The following is a 26,919-nucleotide window of genomic DNA, read 5'->3' as shown; positions in this document are numbered from 1 at the left end:
CAAGTAAATCCTGAATCAACAATGACAATGGTAATAATCTTGCAATTGAAACTTAAGAAAACTTGCAAAGAAATTGTTTTGAGATTCAAATATGTAATTCCCCATACAAAGACGACAATTTATCACTAGCAAAGATAGTTCAGTTCAATTCATCCTCATATTCATAAGAGGTGCCACTTATAAGACAAGACAGTTAGCTACATGTTTAACGTACATATACTTGGTTAAACTTTTTTAGGTACAGGTGAAGGTCCGGACCTGTACCTAAACCCGTGTACCTGTACCTGTACCTGAAATTTGTTTCAGTACACAGCCCTAGTGGCAAGTACCTTAAACATTACATTATCATCATGTCGTGACAATGTACACTACGTAAATGTAGCGAGAATGGGGTGCCGTAGGCGGCATGAGTAGAAGACAGTCTGAGGGAAAATGTTCGCGGTGGTTTTGAGTTTGCGGTGAAACGGCTGCTGCAAAACACGTGCGAAAGTCTCTGCATTTGAAGTACTGTAATGCATTGATGCATGGAAAAACTAAAACAAAGACTTTCCTCAAATCTTGGTGTCAAAATATGAATATTTGGAGGTTGATACACACCCTGAATGGTACACAATGATTTTTTTCCTATCAGAAAAAAATGGAGCATGGATCTGAGAACAAGTAATTCTTAAACCATGGATAAAGAGATGATGCAGCTAATCTCTGTCAGTTGACAACCTCGTCATACATAACATTTATTGCAAAAACACATCATGTTGTAGAACCAACCTCTTTTAATAGAGAACATATATCTAAAAAAAATCATTTTCTTGGTACGTAATATTAGACTTTCAAAGTACGCACCCTGCAAACACATAGGGGTATAAACTGGTTATTCTTGAAAATGAAATATCGAAGTTCCAATATCAAACTACTCAGCACTGATCGTGATTGCTGTAGATTATACAGGATGGAATAATGTGGATGATGTCGATCTCTGTATCGGTCACCACCAGCTGTCCATGTGTTGCCATGGCAACAGCCAGTGGTCTCACCATGCCTGTAGCGATGTGTTTGAGGAATTTTCCTGTCTTGTCAAACATTGACACACGGCTGTTTCCCCTGTCTGCCACGATGATGTTACCTGCCCTGTCTGTACAGATGCCATGGGGAAACTGCAGCCGACCTTCACCACTTCCCTCGCCTCCAAACTGGAACAGAAACTGTCCGTCCTCATTGTACACATAGACACAATCATTCAACCAGTCTGACACCAGAATGTTCCCTTCCCTGTCCACAGTGATGTACATATACCCTAGAAACTTTATCCCCTGCTGGGGACCCACAGTTTTCACAAGTGTCCCATCTGGCCTGAACACAGAAACTTCACCATTTCCTGTAGTTTGTGTGATGAGGATGTGGTTCCTCCTGGTGTCCACGGCAACTCCTCTGTTCCATCCTGTCTTCTGTAGGTCAAACTTCCTCAGCACCCTGCCCTGTTTGTTGTACTGCACGGCACACTCAACAGACTCTGTGTTCCCCACCACCCATAGGTTCCCCTCCCCATCTCTGGCTACATCGTGTGGGACGACTGTTGGGAACTGTCTCACAAATGTTCCCTGCAGGGTGAAGACTTGGATCCTCTGGTTCCTCCTGTCTGCTACAATGATCTCACCTTCATCTGACACTGCAACACCACATGGATAGTCAAACTGTTCATTTTCAGATCCCTTTCCACCAAAGGTTATTGTTTTACTTTTAGAGTGATGCTGGGACATCTGCCTGTACAATAGGCTGTACAATATGACTGCAAGAAAGAGAATCCCTGCAGCAGTTACCCTGTTTGTGGGATGGAAGGCAGCAGGCTGGGGTTGTTTATCAGGTGGGGGTTGTAGATCTTTCAGACATGTAACCAGGTGGTTGTCTGGCAAACCTGCGACCCCCTTGTGTGGCATCCTCACTTGCTGACGACAGTTTGGGCACTGGAAGGCTCCTCCCCTCCCAGCATGGTCCTGTAGACAGTCCTGACAGAAGGTGTGCTGACAGGGCAGCACCTTGGGCCTGGTGAACAGCTCCAGGCAGATGCTGCAGGTCAGTTCTTCATGAAATTGTGTGCCCAAACTTAATGGTGCGGCCGCCATGATTGTTATTTCATGCTTATGTGGCAGCCTCGCCCAGAGTCAAAGTCCAGGTTCTGTCATGTTTACTCTGGACTAGTCCAATATTTAGGGGTGATCAGTGGCCTTCAACATAAAATATTAAGACAAGGCTTCCAATATTTCCTATCAATAGAAAATTGAATTACAGCGCTACATAGTAACATAAATGTTTATAATATGTGACTGTTTATTAACTAGAGGCAGCAAACATGGAATATGCAAACAGTGTTTCTTTCTTTTAATTGATCTTAGTACCTGACATACATTTTGCTATATACCATTTCGTCTTCTGACACTTCAAAGCTGTCCAATTCTTAGGCCATTAAAACCTTGATTTTTGCATCAAAGTAGAGAGTGAAAACGATTAAAACTGAGACAGGCATCATATGGCAACTACTCAGCACTGATCATGACTGCTGTAGATTATACAGGATGGAAGAATTTGGATGACGTCCATCTCTGTATCGGTAACTACCAGCTGTCCATGTGGTGCCATGGCAACAGCCCATGGCTCCACCATGTCAGTAGTGATGTGTTTGAGAAATCTGCCAGTCTTGTCAAACATCTCCACACGGCTGTTTCCACTGTCTGCCACAATGATGTTACCAGCCCTGTCTGTACAGATGCCACAGGGAAACTTCAGCTGACCTTCACCACTTCCCCAACCTCCGAACTGGAACAGGAACTGTCCGTCTTTGTTGTACACATAGACACACTGATTCCACCAGTCTGACACGACAATGTTCCCTTCCCCGTCCACAGTGATGTAACATGGACACTTCATCCCCTGCTGATGACCCACCTTTCTCTCAAGTATCCCATCTGGCGTGAACACCAAAACTTCACCATGTCTAGTATCGTCCCATACACCTGTGGTTTGTGTGATGAGGATGCGGTTCCTCCTGGTGTCCACGGTAAAACCTCTGTACAACTCTATCCTCTGTAGGTCAAACTTCCTCAGCTCCCTACCCTGTTTGTTGTACTGTACCACAAGCTCAGCAGACATTGTGAACCCCACCACCCACAGGTTCCCCTCCTCATCTCTGGCTATATCGCGTGGGATCATCTTCTGTCCACCTGACACTGTTGGGAACTGTCTCACGAAAGTTCCCTGCAGGGTGAAGACTTGGACTCTCTGGTTCCCACTGTCAGCTATAAAGACTTCTCCTTCATCTGACACTGTGACACCAAATGGATCCATAAACTGTCCATCATTGGATCCATGTTCTCCAAAAGTTATTGTATTTTGTACTGGTTCTGTTTTTGGGACAGGTGGGGCCGTCACATGTTCTGATACTGGCTCTGTGGTAGCCTTGGTGACTGCCTCAGGGCTTTCATTGCTTGCAGTCTTACAAATGGCATATAGAAAATGCAATGGGCTACACAATGGGCTATATAATAAGACTGCAAGCAAGAAAATCCCTGCAGCAGTTACCAATGTTACCTTTGAGAAGACAGCAGGCTGGGGTTGTACAGGCTGGGGTTGTACAGGCTGGGGTTGTACAGGCAGGGGTTGTACAGGCTGGGGTTGTACAGGCTGGGGTTGTACCTGGTTTTGCAGCCTCTCACACAGACTTGTAACCAGTTGGTTGTTTGGCAAACCTGCTACCCCCTGGGGTGGCAGCCTGACCTGCTGACGACATCTTGGGCACTGGAAGGCCCTTCCCCTCCCTGCATGGTCCTGTAGACAGTCCTCACAGAAGGTGTGCTGACAGGGCAGCACCTTGGGCCTGGTGAACAGCTCCAGGCAGATGCCGCAGGTCAATTCTTCGTGAAGTTGTGTGCCCAAACTTGACGCTAGAGCCGCCATTTTCTCCTACTTTCCATGCCAGTGACGTCAGCCCCGTAACCCCACATTTCTGCTTCATGTCCTATGAATGCCAGGTGTGTCTCCCACTCTTTGCTTAAAGTAAACATGCATGTTTGCACATGGTAGGTCATGTCTTTACCTGACAAAGTTGGCACGGTGCCTGCGGGTTTGTTTACACTTTTTATAGAAACTTTTGATACTTTAGACTTTGCAAATTCTTGCCTGTGGGTTAATTGCAGGCAACATGAAATGGTGCAAACAGTGTATAATATACATGTAGCAAGTGTCTACTCTAGTCTAATTAGCTAATTCTAGAATTCTGGGTTATTGGGTCTGACTTCTTTTCCAAAGACAGTGGAAGACGAGTAATCCCACCTTTTCCATCATGTGTGCGTTTTGTGATGTTAGAAGAAGAATTGTTTTGTTTTTATCAGAATCAGTTTACACTCGACAGCAGGGCAGTGAACAGCTGACTTTTCACTAAAACTGGTATGTTTTGCAGTTTTGATGAAAAAAATGATGTGAAAACCCCACCATGAAGTCTTAAAATATCAAATAATATGTACTAATAATCTTACAGTGACCTTTCCCATGTCAACATCCTACTTTTCTCTTTTAAGTTTTATGCTGTTAAACAACCAAATGACCTGTGACCTTGAACTGCAGCTACAAAGTTGTATATCTTCAAGAGTAGTCTCAACCTTGATATCATAATACTGTAAATACAGAAATGTTCGCGGTGGATTAATATTCGCGGTTTTCGCGGTGGCCATCTCACCGCGAATTTAAAACCACCACGAACATTTTTCCAGGGCATTATGATACTACATAGCATGGTGCTACCGCGAAATTAAAACCACCGCGAAAAGTCCCTTTTCCTGCTACCACGAAATTAGGTCCCCGTGAACGTAAATGCATTTACAGTATTATAATGAGGATACAAAATGTAGTTTTTAAACCTTTTTTTAATCATACAATGTCATGTACATGTATTATCTATTTTCTATTTATGCAGACAGGTAGTTTTAGATGTATTTTTTATTTGCACAGCCATATTTCTCTGTTCTCTGTCTTTTTCCTAGTTTGAGTTTTTAACTATTACATCATTTTCTAAAAAAAACACACACTAAATCTAACTTAAAGGGCCATTTAAATACCTTGAAGAAAGGATATTATCTTATTTGGGGTGGGGTTGGGTGGAGTAACTGCAGGGTGTTTGATTCAGAACCCAGAAGTACTGGGTTTGAATCCTGTCATGCGACTAACATTGTGTCCTTGGGAATAAAGTTTAAACTAAGTGTACTCACTCCACTCAGGTGTAAAAATGGGTACCTTACTAAAAGGCAGTGGAAGGAGAGGGATGGGCTCTGCCTTCCAATGAACAACCCACTGTTCCTACAGTCTTAAAAAAAGCCTATGGGACTACCTTTACATTTACCATTTTTACTTTTAATGCATCAGCTTTCTGATGACCATTGACTTTTGCAGATAGATACGGATGATAGATATAAAAATTGAACTGCTACATCTTCCATACAAATTGCCACTATTGTATAGTGATTGTTATGGTGGGTCTGCACCACCACCCATGTAACAAGTGGTAGGGTCCGCTGGTGGTTACGTCATGCACTGTGTGGTGCTGGTTGTTTACCATCATGGGTTCCGTAAGAAGTTGCCAATAGACTATGTTCCTCGACTTATTATGCACCTACTGTCGTCATTGAGTCTACACCCCGCGCGTGGCGCCCTGTTGGCGCAAGTGTTATATATACTATATAATGTACATGGACTGCATAAAGCACAGTTGACCTCCTGTTAAAGTCACATGTCCATGACTTCAAATGTCAAAAGTGGTGCGTCATTTGCCTTGAATACGGCTTTGGGATCAGTTTATAATTATCTGTTATGTACATTTTTCAGCACCTCTTGCTAAAATAATCCAGTTACCTAGTAACAGTAATTTCATGCCAACATCACAGAATGGCATACAGGGTGAAAACTGTAATCTGACACATCCTTTCTATACGCCAAATGGCAGTTACTCACTGCAGGCAACTGGATATAATTTTGGAAACTTTTCAGACAACATTCACTACCTTTCGTCAGTGACAGCCTAAAATGTCTGACTGTTTCCAAAATCATATCCAGTTGCTTCAGCAATTGCTATTTGGCATATCCTGACGTCTAACCTTCATCTACAAAACATCCTTTCCGCATAATTTTAGTACAGAAGTACATTCCTGTTAACATCACTAACCATCCACATAACTGTGTGTGTGGAACCCAAATTCTGCCGGGAAAGTAAATTGGGTGCTGATCTTTAATCAATTTTGATGGTACAACATAATTGCAGAAAATGTTTGTCTCAAATGACAAAAATTAGTTCACGCATGTTGCTGCTCATCAGTAGGAGTGGATAATGTGGACAGTTTTCTCTTTTGAGTCAGTCACAACCAACTGCCCCTGTGTTGCCATGGCAACAGCCTGTGGCCTCATGTCTGTAGTGATGTGTTTGAGGAATTTTCCTGTCTTGTCAAACATCACCACACGGCTGTTTCCCCAGTCTGCCACAATGATGTTACCTGCGCTGTCTGTACAGATACCACGGGGATAGAGCAGCTGACCTTCACCACTTCCCTCACCTCCAAACTGGAACAGAAACTGTCCGTCCTCATTGTACACATAGACACAATGATTTCCCGAGTCTGACACAAGAATGTTCCCTTCCCCGTCCACAGTTATGGACTGAGTGTCCTTCATGTCCCGGAACTGCCGACCAATAGTTCCCACAAGTGTCCCATCTGGCCTGAACACCAAAACTTCACCATAGGAGACAGGCCAGTCATATGTGGATTGTGCAAAGAGGATGTGATTCCTCCTGGTGTCCACAGCAATTCCTCTAGCCCAAAAGAAGTCTCCTCTGTAAATAAACTTCATAAGCTCCATGCCTTGTTGGTTATATTTGACCATAATGTAATGACCAAATTCCCTGAAGTCAAGAAGGCGATGAAACTCATCACTGTGGCTCGCTGCCACCCATAGCTTTCCCTCTCTGTCCATGGCCACATCATCTGGCAATATCGGCCACATCTTCCCTTCACGTAAAACGACTGTTGGGAACTGTCTCACAAATGTTCCCTGCAGGGTGAAGACTTGGATCCTGCAGTTACCCCTGTCTGCTACAAAGATCTCTCCTTCATCGGACACTGCAACACCACTTGGATCACTGAACTGTCCTGTTCCTGATCCCCCTCCACCAAATGTTATTGTTTCATCCTGAAAGTGACTGACATAACTTGCTGTATTTCCAGATGCAGGTGCTGCTTCGATTGGAGCAGATGAGACTGACTCAAGGACTATCACATGTCCCAATACTGGCACTGGGGTGTCTGTGGGTTGAAAGACAGCAGGCTGGGTTTGTACAGGAGTCGGTGCTGCTTTTCCTCTGTACTTTCCTACCACCTCTATCACAATGGTTTCCTGACTGAGAAACTCAACCCCTCCCTTCTCCATTTCTTGTTCTGCTTCATCACAGGCAGCAGACAGTTCATTGACTTCTGCTAACACCCTGTCCCTTTCATTTGACAATCTTTTTATATTTTTCTTGTGTTTCCTACTTACTTTGGATAAATGGCACTTCTTGTCTTTGTTGAGTTTCTGCACCATTTGATTGTAAGTCTGAATGATACTTTTGTCTGTCTGTTTTTTCTGTTCATCAAGTGATTTTTCTTTCTCCTCCAGACTTCTAAGAAAACTTACGTGAGTCTCCAAGATATCCCTCCCCTCAGTGATAAGTGCCTGCACTGGAGCCCTTTTTTCTTCTACGGCCCTTTTCAGAGTTATCATGGCATGATCACTGTGCATTTTATCCAAACACTCATTACAAACTGGCACGTTACACTGATTACATAAGAGTTTGACTTCTTCAGAGGGGTGAAAGCTGCACCTGTTTCCAGACTGGGGTTGTTCCCTTGTTTCTCCTGACAGTGTAGCCTGTTTTTGCAGCCTCTCACACAGACTTGCTACAATATGGCTATCAGGCAAACCTTTGACCCCCTTGCGTGGTAGCCTGACCTGCTGACGACAGTTTGGGCACTGGAAGGCCCCTCCCCTCCCTGCATGGTCCTGTAGACAGTCCTGACAGAAGGTGTGCTGACAGGGCAGCACCTTGGGCCTGGTGAACAGCTCCAGGCAGATGCTACAGGTCAGTTCTTCATGGAACTGTGTCCCCAAGCTCAACGGTGCAGCCGCCATGATTCACACTGCTTCCTGCTTATGTGGCAGCCCCGCCCCATGTCAAAGTCCAGATTACAACATGTTTGCTCTGGACTAGTCCAATATTTGGGGTTGATAGAGGGCAGAACAATTACTAGTATTTGAACATACAGGACTTCAATGTTGCTTCTACACAGAAAATTGAACTTTCAGCAGGCAACTTAAATGTTTGTTACAATTTGACTATAAACCAGTTGGAACATACTGAAGACATGACCACTTGTTCATACCTTCAAACAGTATGGGAGGGTGGTAGACTCTATATTTACTAAATTTTAGCTAGCTTTTAATAACAAAATGAATCAAGACTATTTGATAATGTGGTTATTGGAACTGACTAGACCTCCAGTCACCATAAACACAGAATTTATTAACCCTTAATTTGCAGAAGAAGTTAGAGTAACTGGCTAACTGTTGTCCTTATGTAGAATTAAAGTGAACCACATACTTTCCTGTTTGGTTTCTAACCCAGGTGTCAGGTATATAGATGTACAGCATACTGATACAATCAAGCATGCAGAGTGGACTACCTTCTTAACAAATCTTCATTAGCTCAAACTAGCAAAGAAGAGAACTTGTCAAGTAGTGTATTATCACAATGTTGTAAAACTAGGTAAAGGAATGTGCACTTGACATAAAAGAATGTAAGCATCTATGCTGTAATTTGTATCAAAAATTTCCAGGGGATGAATGCCCCCAGACCACCGTACAACATAAAATGCTCATGCCTGCGCCATTTGCCATTTAGGTTTGCCACAGCTAGACACGCAGTCCTCTGTAAAAAAACTCCTGGTAAGAAAAGAGCTAGGGGAGTTTCCCCGGTACAATGAACCTGTAAATACTGTGCATAGCGTCTGTCCTCTCTGTCATGACCAGCAGAAGAGTAGCTCAACTGTCAATTGAGTTCACTTGAGCTAAACTGGTTCAAAATCATTTTCACTTTCACGAGACAAGCAGAGTTACATTTGTACCTACCCCAACCTAAAAAACTTGAAAGAAGCCAAGGGAATTTCCCTGGTACAATGAACCTGTAATTAAGAAATTGTACAAATACACGTGTATTCTATTATAATAGTCTTCTCTGTCACAACCAGTGGAGATCTTAACTGAATTCACTTCTGATCAGCTAAACTGATTCATTATCACTTTCACTCTTTACTTTCACAAGACAAGCAGCGTTACCTACCCCAGTCTTCCGTAAGCCTTGCTGTATGTGGGGTCGATCTCGACGGCTCTCTGACAGTCTTCTAGGGACTTCTGATGCTCCAGGAGTTTGCTATAAGCTGCAGCTCTGGCAGGAACAACATGAATGGATGATAACCTATTACAAGAACTAAACTCTGTTTAAACCGAATCGAATATTGGCATAAACTAAGCTTCCACTCACATACCTATGTATAAGCAGGAAGTATACATTTTCTTTCAGATTGTAAAAAGTGTTACAATAGGCTGTTACAAAATCATGTACACAGAATACACTCAATCCTGCCAAGGAAGACCTGTACCACTAGTACTGTAGCTGATCATTTGAATATGTTCAGATTAGATGACATTCTCACACAGAAAGAAAGAAATTTGAACCTACCGGTTACAGTAGTAGACAGCGTTGTTGCCGTTGACTGTGATCGCGCTGGTGTAGCTGTCTACAGCAGGCTGGTACCTCTCTGCCTTCATATGGGCATTACCTACAATGAAAATTACAAGCTATCAAAACTATAAACTACAAAAATGTAGTTAAAATCTATTTAATACAATAAGGCTTAGCAAAAACAAAAATGTTGTTTCTGGCTACCTGACTGACACCAGCAAAAACTTGCTGACCCTGGCCTTCTTTGCGAGGAGTATAAAATTCTTTGAGAGACATAACATAAAATTATTTCTTTTTAACTAAGTTAATACCTAACTAACAACCCTAATGTGTTTTTTTTTTCAAGGACTATGATTGGAAACCAAAGTAAGCAGAAGGAAAAACGTCTCCGATCCTACAGCAAAAAATAAGAGTGAGTCGTTTTTCTATACCTTCATTTTTCAGCTGTTCAGCTTTGGCCTTGTCCTCCTCTGATAACACTCCGGGTGCAGGCGACGCATTTGCTGCTGCAGTTTCCTCCTTCATCTGTAGGGGGCGCTCCCTTGTGGGGCTCACACCGTCTGTCTATGTAGGCATAAACAAAGAAAGGGATTATTACAATGTGGGCCTTGAACATTTAAATCAAAAGAAAGATTGATAGCAAATGTCAAACTGCATGTAGTGATTGCCCCTGTCCTTGGTGCTGATTCAGCATCTATCCACAGATTTCAAGCAAAGCAACCACTCGGGTCATGGTATATGGAAACAAGCCTTAGAACGGTGTGTACCCTAACAAAATGCACCTGCCTTTTCAGGTGAGCTAAAAAGCATTCTGTGTATAGGTGTGTAAATGGTGTGTTTAAGGTATACCCTTACCTGTACATTAAGGTGAGTTACAAAGAATATGTACAGGTGTGTGACCTTACCTGTGCACTATTATTGTCATTGTCATTGTCATTGTCATTGTTAAGGTGAGTTAAGAAGAGTCTGTACAGGTGTGTACCCTTACCTGTGCATTAAGAAGAGTTAAGAAGGGTCTGTGACCTTACCTGTGTGTTAAAGCAAAACACAAGGCAGCGTGAAACCTTTTATTATTTTACGCAAAGTACCCCCAAAAGTCGATTTACGAGTTGTTGGTATAGGCCTTCGTACCTACGAGCGGTGCCGGCAGATCATATTTCCGGCTAGCCGAGAATCCCGGGGACTCCCCGCCGCGGCCATTTTGCCTACATCCGGGTACTTCATGACGTCAGTGGGAGCAGATTCGTGCGTCGTCTGCTGTTCCACTCGCCATTTTGAAGGATCGCGTTTCACAACAAACCGGCCGGCGTTTCACAACAAACCGGCCGGCGCGCAGCGAAGCTGTGGCGATTCCGTAGGCACGTCAGTTTATTCCAGCGTCCAGGGAGCAGTGTGGTGCAGTATGGAGCCAGGTCTCGAAGAGGAAATCGCTGGGATGAGCCTCGGCCCCATAGCTTACAATTTTCACCTCGGGCGCAGCGATCGTGAAAGATCTGGGACTGGGGACGGGAGCTTCAGTGTAGTCCGCCCACGACCTCGAACCCCGGTATCCCCGCCCGTCTGAGCCGGAGCTGTTGGAGAGCATGACTGTTTCAGAGTGGGACGGGGTGGATGTAGAAACAGAGAACTGGCGGCTGGAGCAGTTCACCTGGTGCCGGTGCACGAACTGCCAGCCGATGCCGTCCGTCCGGGAATGTGTGTGCTGTCATGATCTGACAGAGGCGGAGAAGAAAGGCGTTGGTGACGGCATTTTGTGTTTAGTTGAGCACGAGGACTTCCACGCCAACAATATCAACAAGACCGTGCTTCGTTCGGCACTTCTGGCGCGCGTGGAAAACCTGAGGGAAGCTCTGGGGGATCCCATCCTTCATCGCACCTACCGGATGCAAGCGTATCGCCAGTGCACCTACTGGCTGCACGAGAGACTCGGCACGCACATCAGACGAGTCATCCCGTCGTGTGTGGTCTGGGCCATCCGAGACGCCTATCCAGAGAAGAAACGCGAACATTATAGGGGCTTCCTAGAGGCCGATGAGGTGTATGATTTCATCTATGAAGCTCGGCGTTAAAGTCAATTCCCAGTCAGCGAGAGGGTTTTGATATAATATTTGTATTAAGTTTAAACTATTCTAGATAGACGAATATTTCAGTCACTCAAGTTCTAAATTGTTCAAACAATTAAAAGTGAAAGTTTGAAAATGTTTGAACCTATCTGGATATGTTAGAAATATTGGGAAGGTAATGGTACAAATATCTCTTTATTTAGAACAATTTAGAAACATCTAGAAACATCTATGTGTTTTTGTACATGTTATTGTTGGAACATGTGATCAGTGATGTTATAACAGTTCTAAAAAGTTACTTATTACAATTAGAATGTTATAAAGATTTCCAAAATGTTGGAAGAAAAGGCAAGAAACACCCGCTTGGTATTGTAAAATTGACTCTAAGAGTTTAATATGATATATAACACAAACATTCAAGTTTTATGTCGGCCACCTATTTATTCTTGTTCTTGTTGTGTGACATTTGCTAAGATGAAGGGAGTCGTTCATCGTGCATTTTAAATTCTGTAATACAGAATGTACCAGAATAGATAAGTAAACAGTAACTAATTCTAATACATGTAACATTAACAGTGTTAAAAGTTCAGTAGGAAAGATGTATGCAAAGTACCAATGTTATATATTAAAGGGATCTCAGAGTTGTGTGCCACTTTCTGTGCATGCTTTAACAATGATTAATAATAGCATACAAAATCTTATTCTAATATCATCACATTCTAACATCATCATATTCATCATATTCCAATATTCATACACTACTGCTATTCAACCATGTAAATTAAATCTCTCCTTCCTATAAATTTTTATAATATAAGCTACAAATATTAAATTGCATCTCGCATCACCAGAATCAAACCTTGACTAGGTTAACACATTTAACTACTTAGGTGTAGTCCTTGACAGTGCTCTATGGTGGAATGATCATATCATTCATATCACAAAGAAACTCTCGCAAGCTATCGGTATCATGAAGTGCCTGAAGCCTTTCATCAACAGACAAGCCTTACTGACAATATATACTGTACATCCCTTTTCCTTCCACACTTACAGTACTGCAGTACTGTCTGGGACCAAGGCAGCAAGGCTTACATAGACAAACTGAAGAAACTCCAAACAGGCAGGTAGGGTTATCCTGGGCTCTATACACCCAGAGAAACCATTATGCATATACACTCGGATGGACCCCAGTGGTGGACATCCATAAGAGGAATAAACAGTACAGTGTTACAGTGTTATGGAACTTGCCTCCATCTACAGTGAAAACAGTACTATTGATATTATGCTCTGAGTATGTAAAGCTAGCGGAGTCCGAAATGAGTCATGTAACCATCAATGATTGCTTGCTTGTCACCACGCTCCTCTGGAGCAATGTTTCCAGAGATGTCAGGGCCCGGATCTGGCAGCACCGCCTTGCCACACTTGTACTGGCCACTCGCCGGCCTGCCTTCGCACCACATCTGCCATCAGGTACTCCCTGAATTCATACGTTTTCCCCTCGAATAGCCTTCTGTAGACCCAGCGCTTCGTTCTCTTAGAGAAGGCAGCAGAGCTTCTAGCCTCATCTGTAGTATGACAAATGAGGAAAGTTATATGGATCATAAAACAGTAACTGTTGTATTTAAAAAAAAAGTTATACTATAGCATTGTTAAGTTTCTCAACTACATGTATCTCTAATGCTTTACACGTGTGTGTAGTGTGTTTTGGGGTGGGTGTGTGATAGTAATACAAAATATAAGAAATGAGTCTTTTGTCTCCTGGCAATTAACAATTCATGGATACATGTATAAGCAATAAACTATAATAGATATATTACAAAAAATATATAGATGAGAGCCATCATTCTATATAGAATATATGGTACACTTGAAATGTTTAGAAGAGGAGTAGCTGCATACAATTGTTGTGATGCAGATAAAGAGAGGTTGACTTAATATAAAGAGGACAAATCTCCACAGTTATGTCTGTACCTTCAAGTGTCTTTGCCTGCTCTCTCAGCACGTTTTCGTTGTGGTCAAGTACTGCTAGCTGCAACCTCCCCTTCATTCCATGGAAAAAGTAGTGCTGCCTTTTCGGTGCATACTTCAGAAGCATGGAGTGAAACACCTCCACAGTCCCTGTAGAACAAAAAGAAAGAAAGTGTACATGTATATTTTTGTTTTTGAATTGACAATTTCCTGTTTTATGCATTATGATACAGCAAAGTGATTTTTTTTACATTCCCAATGCTATGATATAGAATTATCAAAACCCATCTCTACTCATATTGTAAGAAATCAGAATTTCATCTATGACATTACTAGTACTAATATACAATTTTCATGTTCTTGTGCAGGTTCAAGTAAATGTGTATGCTTAAACCCAGTCCACATTTAGAGCAAATGCACATGATAAAATAATAGTATCTAATTACCTGTGTGCTTGAAGCCTGTCAAGTGTGACAAGTCTTTAAGCAGTGTTTTGTTAGTTGCGATGTTGTACAACGCCTGATGTGGGGGGGACCCTGGCCGCAACCACATGATGTCATCTGTGTCGGCTCTGTCTAGATGAGGGTGGGCACACCGGGTGAAGATGCTGTTTTCAGGAAACACATGGATGTTGCCAATGTGTTTCAACATGGACAGCCATTTCTCTTGGAGGAGCTGCAATGAATAAAGAACTGTTAATTCAAAGGAATGCTTCTGTCACATTAAACCATGCATACAAGCAATGATATAATAGAGAAATATTGACTTCCATGTTGATAGGTACACTAAGTCTAAGGCAATACAATATCAACTTCAATTTTATTGTATATATTTTTTCAATTGTAATTTTCTTCTTACCACATCATCTCCTTGGCAGGTATCTGAGATATGCCACAGATGATTCACAATGAATTTTATCCACGGGCCAAGGTCTTTCTTTGCTCTTCGGCTGGCCTCTTGCGTTAGCTTCTTCGTAATGGATTTTGCAAAGTGGAAGAGATCAAATTGGTGGTTGATGTCACGTCTCTTCTTCAGGACAGCCCCCACTCCCCGGTGCCGGTCCGTTACAATGCAGTCTATCTTGATTCCCTCCTCTTCCAGGAAGTCCAGCGACCTTTCAAAACCCAACCTTTCCATAGCATTAGAGCTTGTTGTCTCGCTAACCTGTACTAGTTGGAAGTCGAGGATGAGTTGTGACGTTTCCTCCATTAGACTGTAAGAACAGTATTTTGCGTTGTGCCCAGGAGTGTCGCATCTCCCATCACCTAGGAGAGTGACCTGGATTTGATCTTCAGGACTTTCTGTGCCTGCATTACGGAATGCATCAAGGGTGAATTCCTGTTGTGATATGTAGAAATCATTGATGGCAGGTAGGAGGAATGTCCTTTGGACATTCATGAAGTACGTCTCGGAAAACAGTTTCAGTTTTAGAGTATTACAGATGTCACTGAATTTCTGATAACTTCCCCCAGCAAAAAGTATAGCTGCAGATGTCAAGAGGTTGCCCTCTGCCATACGTCCAACCTTCGGCTGGGATTCCCAGGTCCCTCTGTGAAAACTGGTACACTCGTACTTGACAGTCAGCATGGAGCCAGTTGTGAACTGTTCTGTGATCAATAAGGGTTCCCCACAGTGGCATGTCTTAAACCTTTCACGAATCTTGTCTTTGTGCACGACATAGTACTGCGAGTCATCATCTCCAGAAATGAAGTCATCCTCTCCATCATCCCCACCCTCATCTTCACCACAGTCAATCTCTTCTTCATTTTCTGAATCAGATGTAAAATCTGACGGATGGAAGGAAGTGTCTTTCATGTCTACTACACTTGGAGATGATAGGAATGATTGGTCCAGATCACTATGTTTCAGAATGGGGGTTGAGGAAGGCAGTGATGAAACAGAGCCTCTAGGTATCACCTTGGGTGTGGAAGGAAGATGTGATGTACATGTCACAGTGTCACATGTTTTGGGGCGTGAAGTGGAAAGTAGTGATGCAATAGTGTCACCATCGAGGTCTGTTTGGGTACTTGCATTTACAAACCTGGGAGGCTGGTCACATGGAGGCTTGCTGTATGTATGAAACATACTGGTGAGTCTGCTGGAAGGATCTTCCCCACTGAGGTTTGTACCACTAGTACTGCCACAATGCCCTGCTTCAACAGCTGCCTCATTCATTGGTTCCTGGCTCTCACAATGAAATGTACTTTGTTTTGGACTTGTGGGAAGTGCTGGTATTTTGAGCTGTTCAGAATTTGGCTGAAGCAAATCTTCCAGGAGCTGAAATATGGACATAAACAAAAAATTGATTTCATGTGGAATGATAAAACTAACATATTAAATAGGGATTCACTGTGGTTACACAAAAGCTAAATGAACCTTTCATTTGATAAATCACCTCTGACCCCAACCCCATAAAAGGTAAAACACTATAGAAAAGCCAAGGGAGGTAAAGCCTTCAAGCCTCAACAAGCTTAACATCTAAAATTAACATCTGCCTTATTATGCTTATGATTCTTGACAAAATTGTTCAGTCAGAAGTCTCATATACATTGCTAAAAACATGTTTTCAGACATTTGGTATCATAAATTCTTACATTTTTTTTTTGATCCATGAAAAATGTATTCAACCAGAAACAATGTCTAACAGTTTAAATTAATGAACAGCACAAAATATCTGATTCAATCAATTTTTTGCATATACATGTATAACAATTTGAATAAACGTGAAGCAGAAAAAGCAGTAGGATACCTGTATTCGCGTTCTCTTTTCACGTTGACACTCGGATGAGGAGCGCGATGATTTCAGGCCAAACTGTGTGGGTACTGCATCGTTGGATATCACTTTGGCTGGCACTTTGTAAGGCACATATTTGGCCTTCTGGTTGTCGGTGCAACAGCTGGGCGAGAAATGATCCGAGCAGACGCGGGCGTTGTTATTTGTAGCGATACTATCTTTGATCTTTTCGAGAGTCCATGGCAGTCGCAACTTTGATCTAACCGCGACCAACCATTTCTGTAGCCTGTCTTCTTCCCAGCGGGGAAAGCGATGGAAGCTTATCCCCTTCGTGTTTTTGTTGGTGTTCCTACACACCACGCAGACCGGCATGGTTTCCCTCCCTCCGCGTTTCGGCAGGACGTGAGCGGACGCTGGAATAAACTGACGTGCCTACGGAATCGCCACAGCTTCGCTGCGCGCCGGCCGGTTTGTTGTGAAACGCCGGCCGGTTTGTTGTGAAACGCGATCCTTCAAAATGGCGAGTGGAACAGCAGACGACGCACGAATCTGCTCCCACTGACGTCATGAAGTACCCGGATGTAGGCAAAATGGCCGCGGCGGGGAGTCCCCGGGATTCTCGGCTAGCCGGAAATATGATCTGCCGGCACCGCTCGTAGGTACGAAGGCCTATACCAACAACTCGTAAATCGACTTTTGGGGGTACTTTGCGTAAAATAATAAAAGGTTTCACGCTGCCTTGTGTTTTGCTTTAAGGTGAGTTAAGAAGAGTCTGTACAGGTGTGTACCCTTACTTCTGCTTTAAGGTGAGTTATGAAGAGTCTGTACAGGTGTGTAACCTTACTTCTGCCGTCAGGTGAGTTAAAAAGAGTCTGTGCAGGCTTGTTACCTTACCTGTATGTTTAGGTGAGTTAAGAAGAGTCTGTACAGGTGTGTGCCCTTACCTGTCCTTGCCCCTTCAGGTGAGTTAAGAACATCTCGTAGAGCGGAGGTTTGGTGTGTAACCTGGCTGCGCACGCCGCATCCTTGTACTCGATACCGTACGCTGTCTCTAAACACTGGATCGCAACTGGAGAGAGAAATACAACATGTAGAAATAATGTTATACCTTTGTTACAAACAATAAACCTGTCAAGGCATTAGCTACAACACACAAACATTGTTCATTGCCCTTCATTAGATAGGACAAGCAGTCTCTAACTTGAAAAGGAAGCAGGCTGAATAAAAACTCTAAGTCTGACTGGAAACTATGTCACTCCACTGCCACCCAATTAAGGGCTAGGCTTAGCTGCTGCGATACATGTTATATAGAGCCCTTCTATCTCACGTATGTGGATAGAAAATTTTATTACTCAGCAGGTTTTTCTATCATAGGTCTGGAAACACAACATTTTTTTCCTAGGGCTATCTACATTTTTTTAATTATTTGAAGACCACTTGTTTGCCACACCGGGCTAGGCATAGGTTACAACAAGACATGTTGAAATACAGTTAACTTATACAAGGTAAAGCTTCATAATTCAACAGACATAAGATAAAACTATTTCTAATTATTTCTAAAATTCAACTTTTCACTTTTCAATTATGGTGGAGATCGGATCAGATAAGTTTTATGTGGAGATCTCAGGATATCCTGTGTAATAATGACATAACGGATTTTCCCCACCTTCCAAGCTCTCTGCAGCATCCCCAGACAGCTGTCCTGAGTGCAGCTGGTCATTCAGGAAATCTATGATGGCGAAAACCATCTTCCCAAGGTTCACATCCGCCATTCCTGTGGTAACACAAACATATAACACTAAAATTGTAAATTACACATTACATCTCCAGCTTTTAATTATTTTCCGCCCTGCTCATTGTTCAAGAGCCAATATTGTTGATTTTTGTTGTTAAATCTGTTGATATAAGCTTACATCAATGTTTTCATCAGCTGTTTGATGAAACAAGCCCGAAGCACGTCCACCTGCCCTTTTCCCTGGAAACGTTAGCGATAAGTGAATAACTCCTAGTGGCTTAAACTCCCCGGAGCGTAATGTGAGGTTGGCGGGCTGACTGCCTTGCACCCCCAAACAAAACTCGCTAGCTACCCGATCCTGTCTGGCACCCAGGGTAGGTACGGATATATGGGGTGGAATTTTTTTCTGTCCCAACAAATAGATTTCCATCCCGGGACAGAAGGACGGATCCTGGAGACAGCACTGCAGTACAACCACACTGCTGCAGCAATACAGCTGCCTACATACATATACATAGAAGCAGCATTACTTATTGTCTAAGCATATGTCATCTTTAACAAATAAAGGAGGATACTGTAACCAAGGTCTTTCTTTTAATCTCTTTGCTCCACGTAAGTAAGTAAAGTTACACATCCTCTATCAAAATGGCACTTATTTCCTTCTCTAGGCATATGCTCTCAGGACTTTTTGTGGTCCCTCCCTTAGTGACATTAGCTCCCAGCTATCTGTGGTGTCAATGTGTATAAATGTCCATATCTCTCATACATGTGTTCTGTCCAACACGGAGCAGCATTCAGTAGATAGCAGTCTGCTGATAACGCAGATCAGGTGACGACATGTGCGCTCATGTCAGGAGACTTAGGACATTCTTCTGCGATCCGCCATTAAGATCTGGCACACGAGATCGTCTTCTGTCAAATCTTCATTTTGACAACCACGTGTAGAAGTGTTGATGACAACACAAGACATTTCTACAGAAGTGGGCAGGGCTATAATATTAAATCAAAATGTATGCATGCATGCGGCCGGTTTCAAAAGTGGGGAGGGGGGCAGATTTAAATTTCCGGAGTTCACAACTAGGAGAATACTTTTGAAACGACCTTGAAATAAATTGATGAAGGTCACGCTTACCTCGTGTATTTTCCTCTTGTCACGTTTCCCAAGACTTAAATGTTTATAGTTTCTGATAACGGTGCTTAGCTGCTCTGTGGAACACCCTGCTAGACTTACGTGGCCTTAGCTAATGGGACAAGACCCTTGTGAGGAAAACAAAGTGACACTTTTTTGTCATTTTTCAACGCAAACGTACTAAAAATTAGCAAATTACATGTGTAGAAATTGTACCATCTATTTATCTTGATTCGTCATCAAATTCCTCGAATACAGAAAGGTAATAAAGTGATATTATTTCATCATGTAAAGTTCTAGAAGGCTATGTGGTCCTTAGAAATATGGGTGACCTTTGACACAGCAATCAGTAGGACAGGCTCACTAGCAAGTAGGGAGTGGTATATGGACAATTAAATCACATTCATTATCTTTTCATATCAAGATATCTGATAAAAATAAATCCATCTTTTTAGAAATTGTTATATTTTTGCCATATTTTCCACGTTTGGTAGATTTTAATGCCCAAGACTACATTATTCACCACCCCACCAGGATAGTGGAATAGTCCGATGTAAACATGGCGCGAGCGGCTGGAAACAAAATCTCTCTCCTACGATTTTCAAGTTTACCAGGTAAGGAAAACGATTAACATTAAAAAAAATGATATACAGTGTTTCCTATATATTGGCCATATTTTGCTGAAATGAATGAATGATTCTACAAATTGTAAATATTGAAAATTGCTCACGTGTAGGCGGTCACGTAATCAACATTGGGTTTGATAAGCTCCAAGCAGATGTTCAGTTAGGATATCGTTTTGTTTTGGTTTCTGTTTTGTTTGTCGATTTTGGGTGTCTGTTTTAAGTTGTTCCGACAAGCCCAAACTACAGGTCTGGTAGGAGTTCAGTACTGGACTAGCTTTCGTTCCTACTAGGCTGGGATTCCTACAACCTTGTGTGTTGATTGTGGTCCAGAAACTAGAGTAACCTCAAGGACATTATACAATTTCCATCGCAACCTGCAGACCATCGAACACTACTATGACAGGACATATGTGATAATACGATGCAAATATGTCGTATAATGTCATTCACCCAATGTTGGATTTCAGTCTTTGAATCTTCCTCTATTATTAAAAAAACACAGCATTCTGCTGTTGTAATCTATAGTTATTATGTCATGAATGAAAAGCCTTCTTCAGATTCTCACATTTCATCATCTATGTGATGCAGTAGAGTGTACAGTGTATAGTATCCCTACCTCTGCACTAAGAGGTCAGTAGTTTGAGTCCTAACCGTGTCACTCACCCGACATGCACGGTACTGGAAATTGTGGCAGTCCATAGGACAGGACGTTAAGCCGTGGTCCAATGTTCATTGTGCTTGTAATAAAAATCAAGGGAATTTCCCTGGTACAATGAACCTGTAAATACTGTACATAGCGGCTGTTTTCTCTGTTGCTCTTCAATGTTTCAAGATCACTTCCACTCTCTTTTCTGTTCTCCAGGCCTGTCCAGAAGATTCTCCACCTCCCCTCACCTGTCCTCAGGTGTGCAGTACCTGGTCAGAGGTCATGACCCCGACCTGGCCTACTGCAGTACCCCGGGAAGGAGCCCGGGGGTCATCTTCTTCCCGGGGTTTCTGTCCAACATGGATGGTACCAAGGCGTTGGCTCTGGAGGGGTACTGTCGGGCGGCTGGGCTGGCGTATACAAGGTGGGGTGTTGTTGTTGTTGTGTTGTTATTGTGTTGTTGTTGTTGTTGTTGTTGTTGTGTTGTTGTTGTTGTGTTGTTCCTGTCCAACATGGACGGTACCAAGGCACTGGCTCTGGAGGGGTACTGCAGGGCAGCCGGGCTGGCGTATACAAGGTGGGGTGTTGTTGTTGTTGTGTTGTTGTTGTTGTTGTTGTTGTTCCTGTCCAACATGGACGGTACCAAGGCACTGGCTCTGGAGGGGTACTGTCGGGCCGCTGGGTGGCGTATACAAGGTGGGCTGTTGTTGTTGTGTTGTTGTTGTTGTTGTGTTGTTGTTGCTCCTGTCCAACATGGATGGTACCAAGGCACTGGCTCTGGAGGGGTACTGTCGGGCAGCTGGGCTGGCATACACAAGGTGGGGTGTTGTTGTTATTGTTGTTGTGTTGTTGTTGTTGCTCCTGTCCAACATGGACGGTACCAAGGCGCTGGCTCTGGAGGGGTACTGTCGGGCGGCAGGACTGGCGTATACAAGGTAAGGTGTTGTTGTTGTTGTGTTGTTGTTCCTGTCCAACATGGACGGTACCAAGGCGCTGGCTCTGGAGGGGTACTGTCGGGCGGCAGGACTGGCGTATACAAGGTAAGGTGTTGTTGTTGTTGTGTTGTTGTTCCTGTCCAACATGGACGGTACCAAGGCGCTGGCTCTGGAGGGGTACTGTCGGGCGGCAGGACTGGCGTATACAAGGTAAGGTGTTGTTGTTGTTGTGTTGTTGTTGTTGTTGTGTTGTTGTTGTTCCTATCCAACATGGATGGTACCAAGGCGCTGGCTCTGGAGGGGTACTGTCGGGCGGCAGGACTGGCGTATACAAGGTGGGGTGTTGTTGTTGTTGTTGTTGTTGTTCCTGTCCAACATGGACGGTACCAAGGCGCTGGCTCTGGAGGGGTACTGTCGGGCGGCTGGGCTGGCGTATACAAGGTAGGGTGTTGTTGTTGTTGTGTTGTTGTTGTTGGGCCGCTGGATGGCATACACAAGGTGGGCTGTTGTTGTTGTTGTTGTTGTTGCTGTTGTTCACTGGCTCTCGAGGGGTACTGTCGGGCCGCTGGGCTGGCGTATACAAGGTGGGGTGAACTTTACGTTGTTGAGTGATCAGTGACCCAAGTTTTGTACTAAAAGGTTCAGAGTTTGAGTCCCAGCTGTCAGTTGCTTGATCCTGGTAACCAAAGCTGTTACAGCTGCCAAGTCTCTCCTTCCTCTCACTCCTCTCATGTGAGAGGGCAGCTATAATAGCTTTGGATATCTGGCTAGTTTTCCCACTTGAGAGACTTGTGTGAAAGGGTTGCAGTCCTCAGAAAAAGCCTGTGACCCATACAGTGCCAGTAGACTGTGTTCTGAACCTGTAATATCTCCCCTGTGTCTGCAGGTCCAGGTTTGACTATCGCAGACCATAGGGAACTCTCACAACAGCGCCAGTAGAGTTGGATCTGAGCCCCTAACATGTAATACCTGTTCTGTGTCCCCAGGTTTGACTACAGAGGGATGGGCCTGTCCCAGGGCTCCATAGAGAACTGCTCCATCGCCACCTGGAGACAGGACTGTCTGGATGTGCTGGACAGACTCACCACAGGCAAACAGGTAAGATCACTGCTAATATTAGTAATAAGATTGTATGTCTTCAACTCTTGAGAGTTTATGTTCTGAATCGATAATTGTGAATGCATGTAATTGACCACTGATTATTAGTTAAGTTCTTAAGTTGTTGATCCTGAAGAAGGCGACATTAGTCTTTGAAATTTTGATATGTGCAGAAAACCTTAGAAAGTTTAGCAACAACTATGATCTTGATTTTTTCAGATCATCGTAGGCTCCAGTATGGGAGGCTGGCTCATGCTTCTCATTGCCATGAACCGTCCAGAGAGGCTCCACGGGCTGGTCGGAATATCGACGGCCGCGGACTTCGTGAAGAAGCACTGGGAGCAGGCGCCAATCATTGTGAGTGACAGCTAGTAGTAACAGTAGTAGTAGAAGTAGCAGTAGTAGTACATGTAGTAGTAGTAATACTAGTAGTAATAGTAGTAGTACTAGTTGTAGTAGTAGAAGTAATACTAGTAGTAGCAGTAGTAGTAGTAGTTGTAGTACATGTAGTAGAAAGAGGAGAAGGAGGAGTTTAGTTAAATATAAGGATCTCATATTTAGAGACAAATTGTCCTCAACTAGACATAAACCGAATGCATAGCTCCCACTCACCTCCATTGAAACATTGGAAATTAGTCCCACCACTAAGTACCATGCCATCATCAGTTGAACAGCCAATTGTACTTGAATGTCAGAATCAGTCTGTTAGTTAGTCGTTCTGGACCCTTAATTTGATGTCAACACCTGTTGCCTCCTCAGGTGCAGAACCAGTGGAGGGAGAAGGGCGTGTACACCTTCCCGTCGGACTACACCGACAGCGGAACTGTCTCACTCGGCTACGGCTGGATACAGGACAGCCTGCCCTACTGCATCCTGGGTACGCGCATGCCCATCACGTGCCCGGTGCGGCTTATCCACGGGCTAGGCGACCAGGACGTCCCGTACCAGGTAGTGTGTGTAGTCCAGTAGTTAGCATAATACGGTGTGTAGTCCAGTGGTAGAGTATGTAGTCCTGTAGTTGGTACCTCTGCCTCTAAACTAACTAAAAGCAGCTTGTTCGATTCCGGCTGTGTCACTCACCCGGCATAGTCACGCTACCAGGAAGGGTTGCAGATTTTAGGATATGATGTTAAGCTGTAGTCCGCTGTTCATTGTGCTTGTCGAAAAATTCACTTACTTACTTCGAGCTCCCACTCAAACCATTCCAGAAAGCCTCCTCCACAGCACTTGACCCTCCATGGCCCTTTGTAGGTCTTTAGTATGTTGACAAAAACAGCTAGGGGAATTTCCCTGGTACTGTGCACCTGTAAATACTGTACATAGTGTCTGTCTTCTCTGTCACAACCAGTGGAAGACTAGCTTTTCGGTGAGATGAACTAAATCACTTTCTTTCTTTTACCAGACTTCCGCCCAGATTCTCGAGGAGCTGGACGCGAAAGACGTTGACCTGATCCTGCGTAAGAGCGGCGGCCATCGCATGAGCGAGCCGGAGGACTTGGAGCTGATCATAGACACTGTGGACAAGCTGGTGAACACACTGGGGGAGGGGGGCGCTGGGGAGGAGCTGGATAATGTGCAGGGTGCGCAGTCTGTGAAGGAGGAACATGGGAGAATCACTGAGCCGGACAGCAGACAGGGCTGAGTGTTGTACACAGGGGGGGTGCCATCTGTGGAGGGGGGGGGGCACCACTTTTGGGGAGGGGGGCGCTGGGGAGGAGCCGGATAATGTGCAGGGTGCGCAGTCTGTGAAGGAGGAACATGGGAGGATCACGGAGCCTGACAGCAGACAGGGCTGAGTGTTGTACACAGGGGGGGGTGCCATCTGTGGAGGGGTGGGGGTGGGGCACCACTTTTGGGGAGGGGGCGCCGGGCAGGAGCCGGATAATGTACAAGGTGCACAGTCTGTGCAGGAGGAACATGGGAGAATCACGGAGCCTGACAGTAGACAGGGCTGAGTGTTCAACATACAAGGGGAGGGGATGGGGGCACTGCACCAGGGGAGGGGGGCACAATGGCACCAGATCTCATCATACACAATCAAAGAGATAAAAAGAAAGAAAACAGTCACTGGGCCTGGTAGCTGAATATTCATTATACAGGGGAAGGAGGGCACAATAGTACTGGACATGACAATACATATTGTATGTAACAGAGCCCGATAGTTTCCTGGGTAGAGATTTGTAACTGTGTTGTACCGGATAATGTACATAGATGATGTGGAAGGGAGTGGGAGCTGTGTACATGTAGCATGGCTACAGGTTCTGCACTGTTCACAGCATCAATTATTGATATTACTATCAGTTTGCTAAGCAAAGTAAGTTTAGAAGCCAGGGGAAAGCCTAACATATCTAATTGTGCACTGCCTGTCCACATCACACACCAGCTTTGCAAGCAAACAGAACTGTACGGAGGTCACTGTCTGCAGCCACTATGCAGAAATAATGTCTGCAGTGTCAGTATTGATGCCTGCAGATGATTGATGCAAGCTAGTCCCCGCTTACTGGTTGGTACATCAACATGTATCTTATCTTAGGGTCATTCATTGTAGTTTCTAGTGTTTTGTAAGGTTTAGCATTGACAGGATGCAGTCTGCATAAAGATGTAGTTTTATATATTTTTTTTATTTTTGTTGAATTTTGGTTTGAATGATGTTGCCAAATCCTGCCAGTTTGTGTACTAGATATATTCATATACATTTCTTAAAGGCTTCTTTGAAAGGAACTGAAATTAATCAAGGGGGTTCTGTTGGGAGAAAGTGAAAGGTCTATTTAAAATAGATAATTGAATTTTTTATTATTTCCTAATACTTGCTGCCCAATGTGCGTGTCGGCACACAAGGACCTAAGGTCTTTGGCAAGATACATGTAAATGTATCATTTGTTACACAAGCCATGGTGCATTGTAAAAGGCTGCTTTTGATAGTAATGCCTCTGAGTTTTGTACAATGTACTTACAATGTAATTTTGTGTTTGGTTGAGAATATTTGCTACAGAGCAGAGCTGTGCTTTGGCTATTTATGTGGTTCTGTCATGTCATAAGTGAAAAGATAAAATCTTTGTTTCTGGAGCTGACTTTTTACTTTTCTTCCAGAATTATCAGTAAAATCATTTTGATGCAGCATGTGCTTGATGTAAATAATGCTTGCAGATATAGATGTACTATTAGTACTTAAAAGTGTACCAGTAGCGAAGGCAGCGAAGCTGTAAGTCAATCATGTGAAAGTGTAACAGTTTGATTTGTTCACCCATGCTAGAAATGTTGCAAAAAAGTAAAATCATGTAACAGTCCATGTTCTGGCAGTGTGTTTGTACATTTCCACATCTCTGTAGCTATATATATACAATATACATAAGTATAATCAGTCCAAAATGGGAATATCCCAGTGACTTGTGAGGCTTAGCTACTATGGAGACTACAGTTGAGTTCCAGTTAACAACTAATGTAGTTGGTAAATACTAGATAGGGCAACTCATTTGTGGCAGCCCTCATCTTTCAGAATGGGCGTAACATGGGGGTCTCATGTCCATTAAGGTGCCTCATGCACGTTAAAGGGCCACTAGGCACTACAAGGGTCTGAACGAACAAATGCAACAAAAGCTATCTTGTTTCCTGCTAGGTATATATAACATACATGATTTGTATAAAGCTATCTGCCTGCGTGCCATCCTCCATAGGAACAGCTGGCGCAATCTTTTTGCTTTCTAAACTACAAGATTGAGCCAGAGGTTACTGCGGAGAATGGCACCCAGGCTAGCAATACACCACTCAAAAAGACAGAACATCAAAGAACACCAAATGCTAACTTGAAGAGTTTATTCTGTGTGTCATCCAGCCCAACACGTATCAAAACTTGTTATATTCTATACCTGGATGGTTCATGCAGACTTTACATACAGCACACTTTATTACAGTACGGCTGTGCAACGGTACGTCTATAAATACTTCATATCATACAACTCACATGGCACGAAAACAGCACGGATATTACAGGGTTTTAGGTGTAGCTTCTATCACCAATATCAGAGGGATGGACTGTACATTTACATACAATAATTGGTTGGTGACGGTTTTATCTTACGGTTGAAGACAAAATTGAAGGTTTTGCATTGTTTCCAGGTTGAAACTACACGAAATACTAGAACACATTTGTGGTGACAATGGTTTTGAGGTCACC

The 26,919-nt window shown here is 43.5% G+C and overlaps 4 protein-coding genes across 4 annotated transcripts in view; 2 read left to right on the top strand and 2 right to left on the bottom strand.

The window, feature by feature from the left end:
* LOC118431839 (small glutamine-rich tetratricopeptide repeat-containing protein alpha-like) overlaps positions 1 to 19,592 on the bottom strand; it is a 54,062-nt gene extending 34,470 nt beyond the window's left edge. Inside the window, exons 1-6 of the mRNA XM_035843230.1 lie at positions 19,444 to 19,592; positions 18,243 to 18,350; positions 17,521 to 17,645; positions 10,243 to 10,375; positions 9,809 to 9,908; positions 9,410 to 9,514 (exon numbers count right to left, since the gene is read on the bottom strand). Coding sequence (XP_035699123.1) covers positions 9,410 to 9,514; positions 9,809 to 9,908; positions 10,243 to 10,375; positions 17,521 to 17,645; positions 18,243 to 18,348 — 569 coding nt within the window. The 5' untranslated portion in view covers positions 18,349 to 18,350; positions 19,444 to 19,592. The remainder of the gene's footprint in view (positions 1 to 9,409; positions 9,515 to 9,808; positions 9,909 to 10,242; positions 10,376 to 17,520; positions 17,646 to 18,242; positions 18,351 to 19,443) is intronic.
* Positions 11,375 to 12,023, top strand: LOC118431842 (P2X purinoceptor 7-like). Its single transcript, XM_035843235.1, has one exon. It carries the CDS (start codon positions 11,395 to 11,397, stop codon positions 11,878 to 11,880), a length of 486 nt encoding a protein of 161 aa, XP_035699128.1. The 5' UTR covers positions 11,375 to 11,394; the 3' UTR covers positions 11,881 to 12,023.
* On the bottom strand, positions 14,451 to 17,323 carry LOC118431836. The gene is made up of 2 exons (XM_035843224.1): positions 16,592 to 17,323; positions 14,451 to 16,119 (listed from the first exon to the last, which is right to left on the bottom strand). The coding sequence occupies exons 1-2, from the start codon at positions 16,946 to 16,948 to the stop codon at positions 14,662 to 14,664; spliced, it is 1,815 nt and encodes a 604-aa protein (XP_035699117.1). The 5' UTR covers positions 16,949 to 17,323; the 3' UTR covers positions 14,451 to 14,661.
* Positions 19,593 to 19,954: 362 nt separating the features above from the next.
* On the top strand, positions 19,955 to 24,400 carry LOC118431657 (mycophenolic acid acyl-glucuronide esterase, mitochondrial-like). Its single transcript, XM_035842899.1, has 7 exons — positions 19,955 to 20,054; positions 20,929 to 21,136; positions 22,181 to 22,231; positions 22,634 to 22,745; positions 22,965 to 23,102; positions 23,505 to 23,693; positions 24,148 to 24,400. Exons 1-7 carry the CDS (start codon positions 20,000 to 20,002, stop codon positions 24,385 to 24,387), a joined length of 993 nt encoding a protein of 330 aa, XP_035698792.1. The 5' UTR covers positions 19,955 to 19,999; the 3' UTR covers positions 24,388 to 24,400.
* The last annotated feature ends 2,519 nt before the right edge of the window (positions 24,401 to 26,919 follow it).

This window comes from Branchiostoma floridae, chromosome 15 (assembly GCF_000003815.2).
Source record: "Branchiostoma floridae strain S238N-H82 chromosome 15, Bfl_VNyyK, whole genome shotgun sequence".
Lineage (NCBI taxonomy): Eukaryota > Metazoa > Chordata > Leptocardii > Amphioxiformes > Branchiostomatidae > Branchiostoma > Branchiostoma floridae.
The sequence above is the reverse complement of the archived record's forward strand: the minus strand, read 5'-3'. Positions and strand labels throughout refer to the sequence as shown.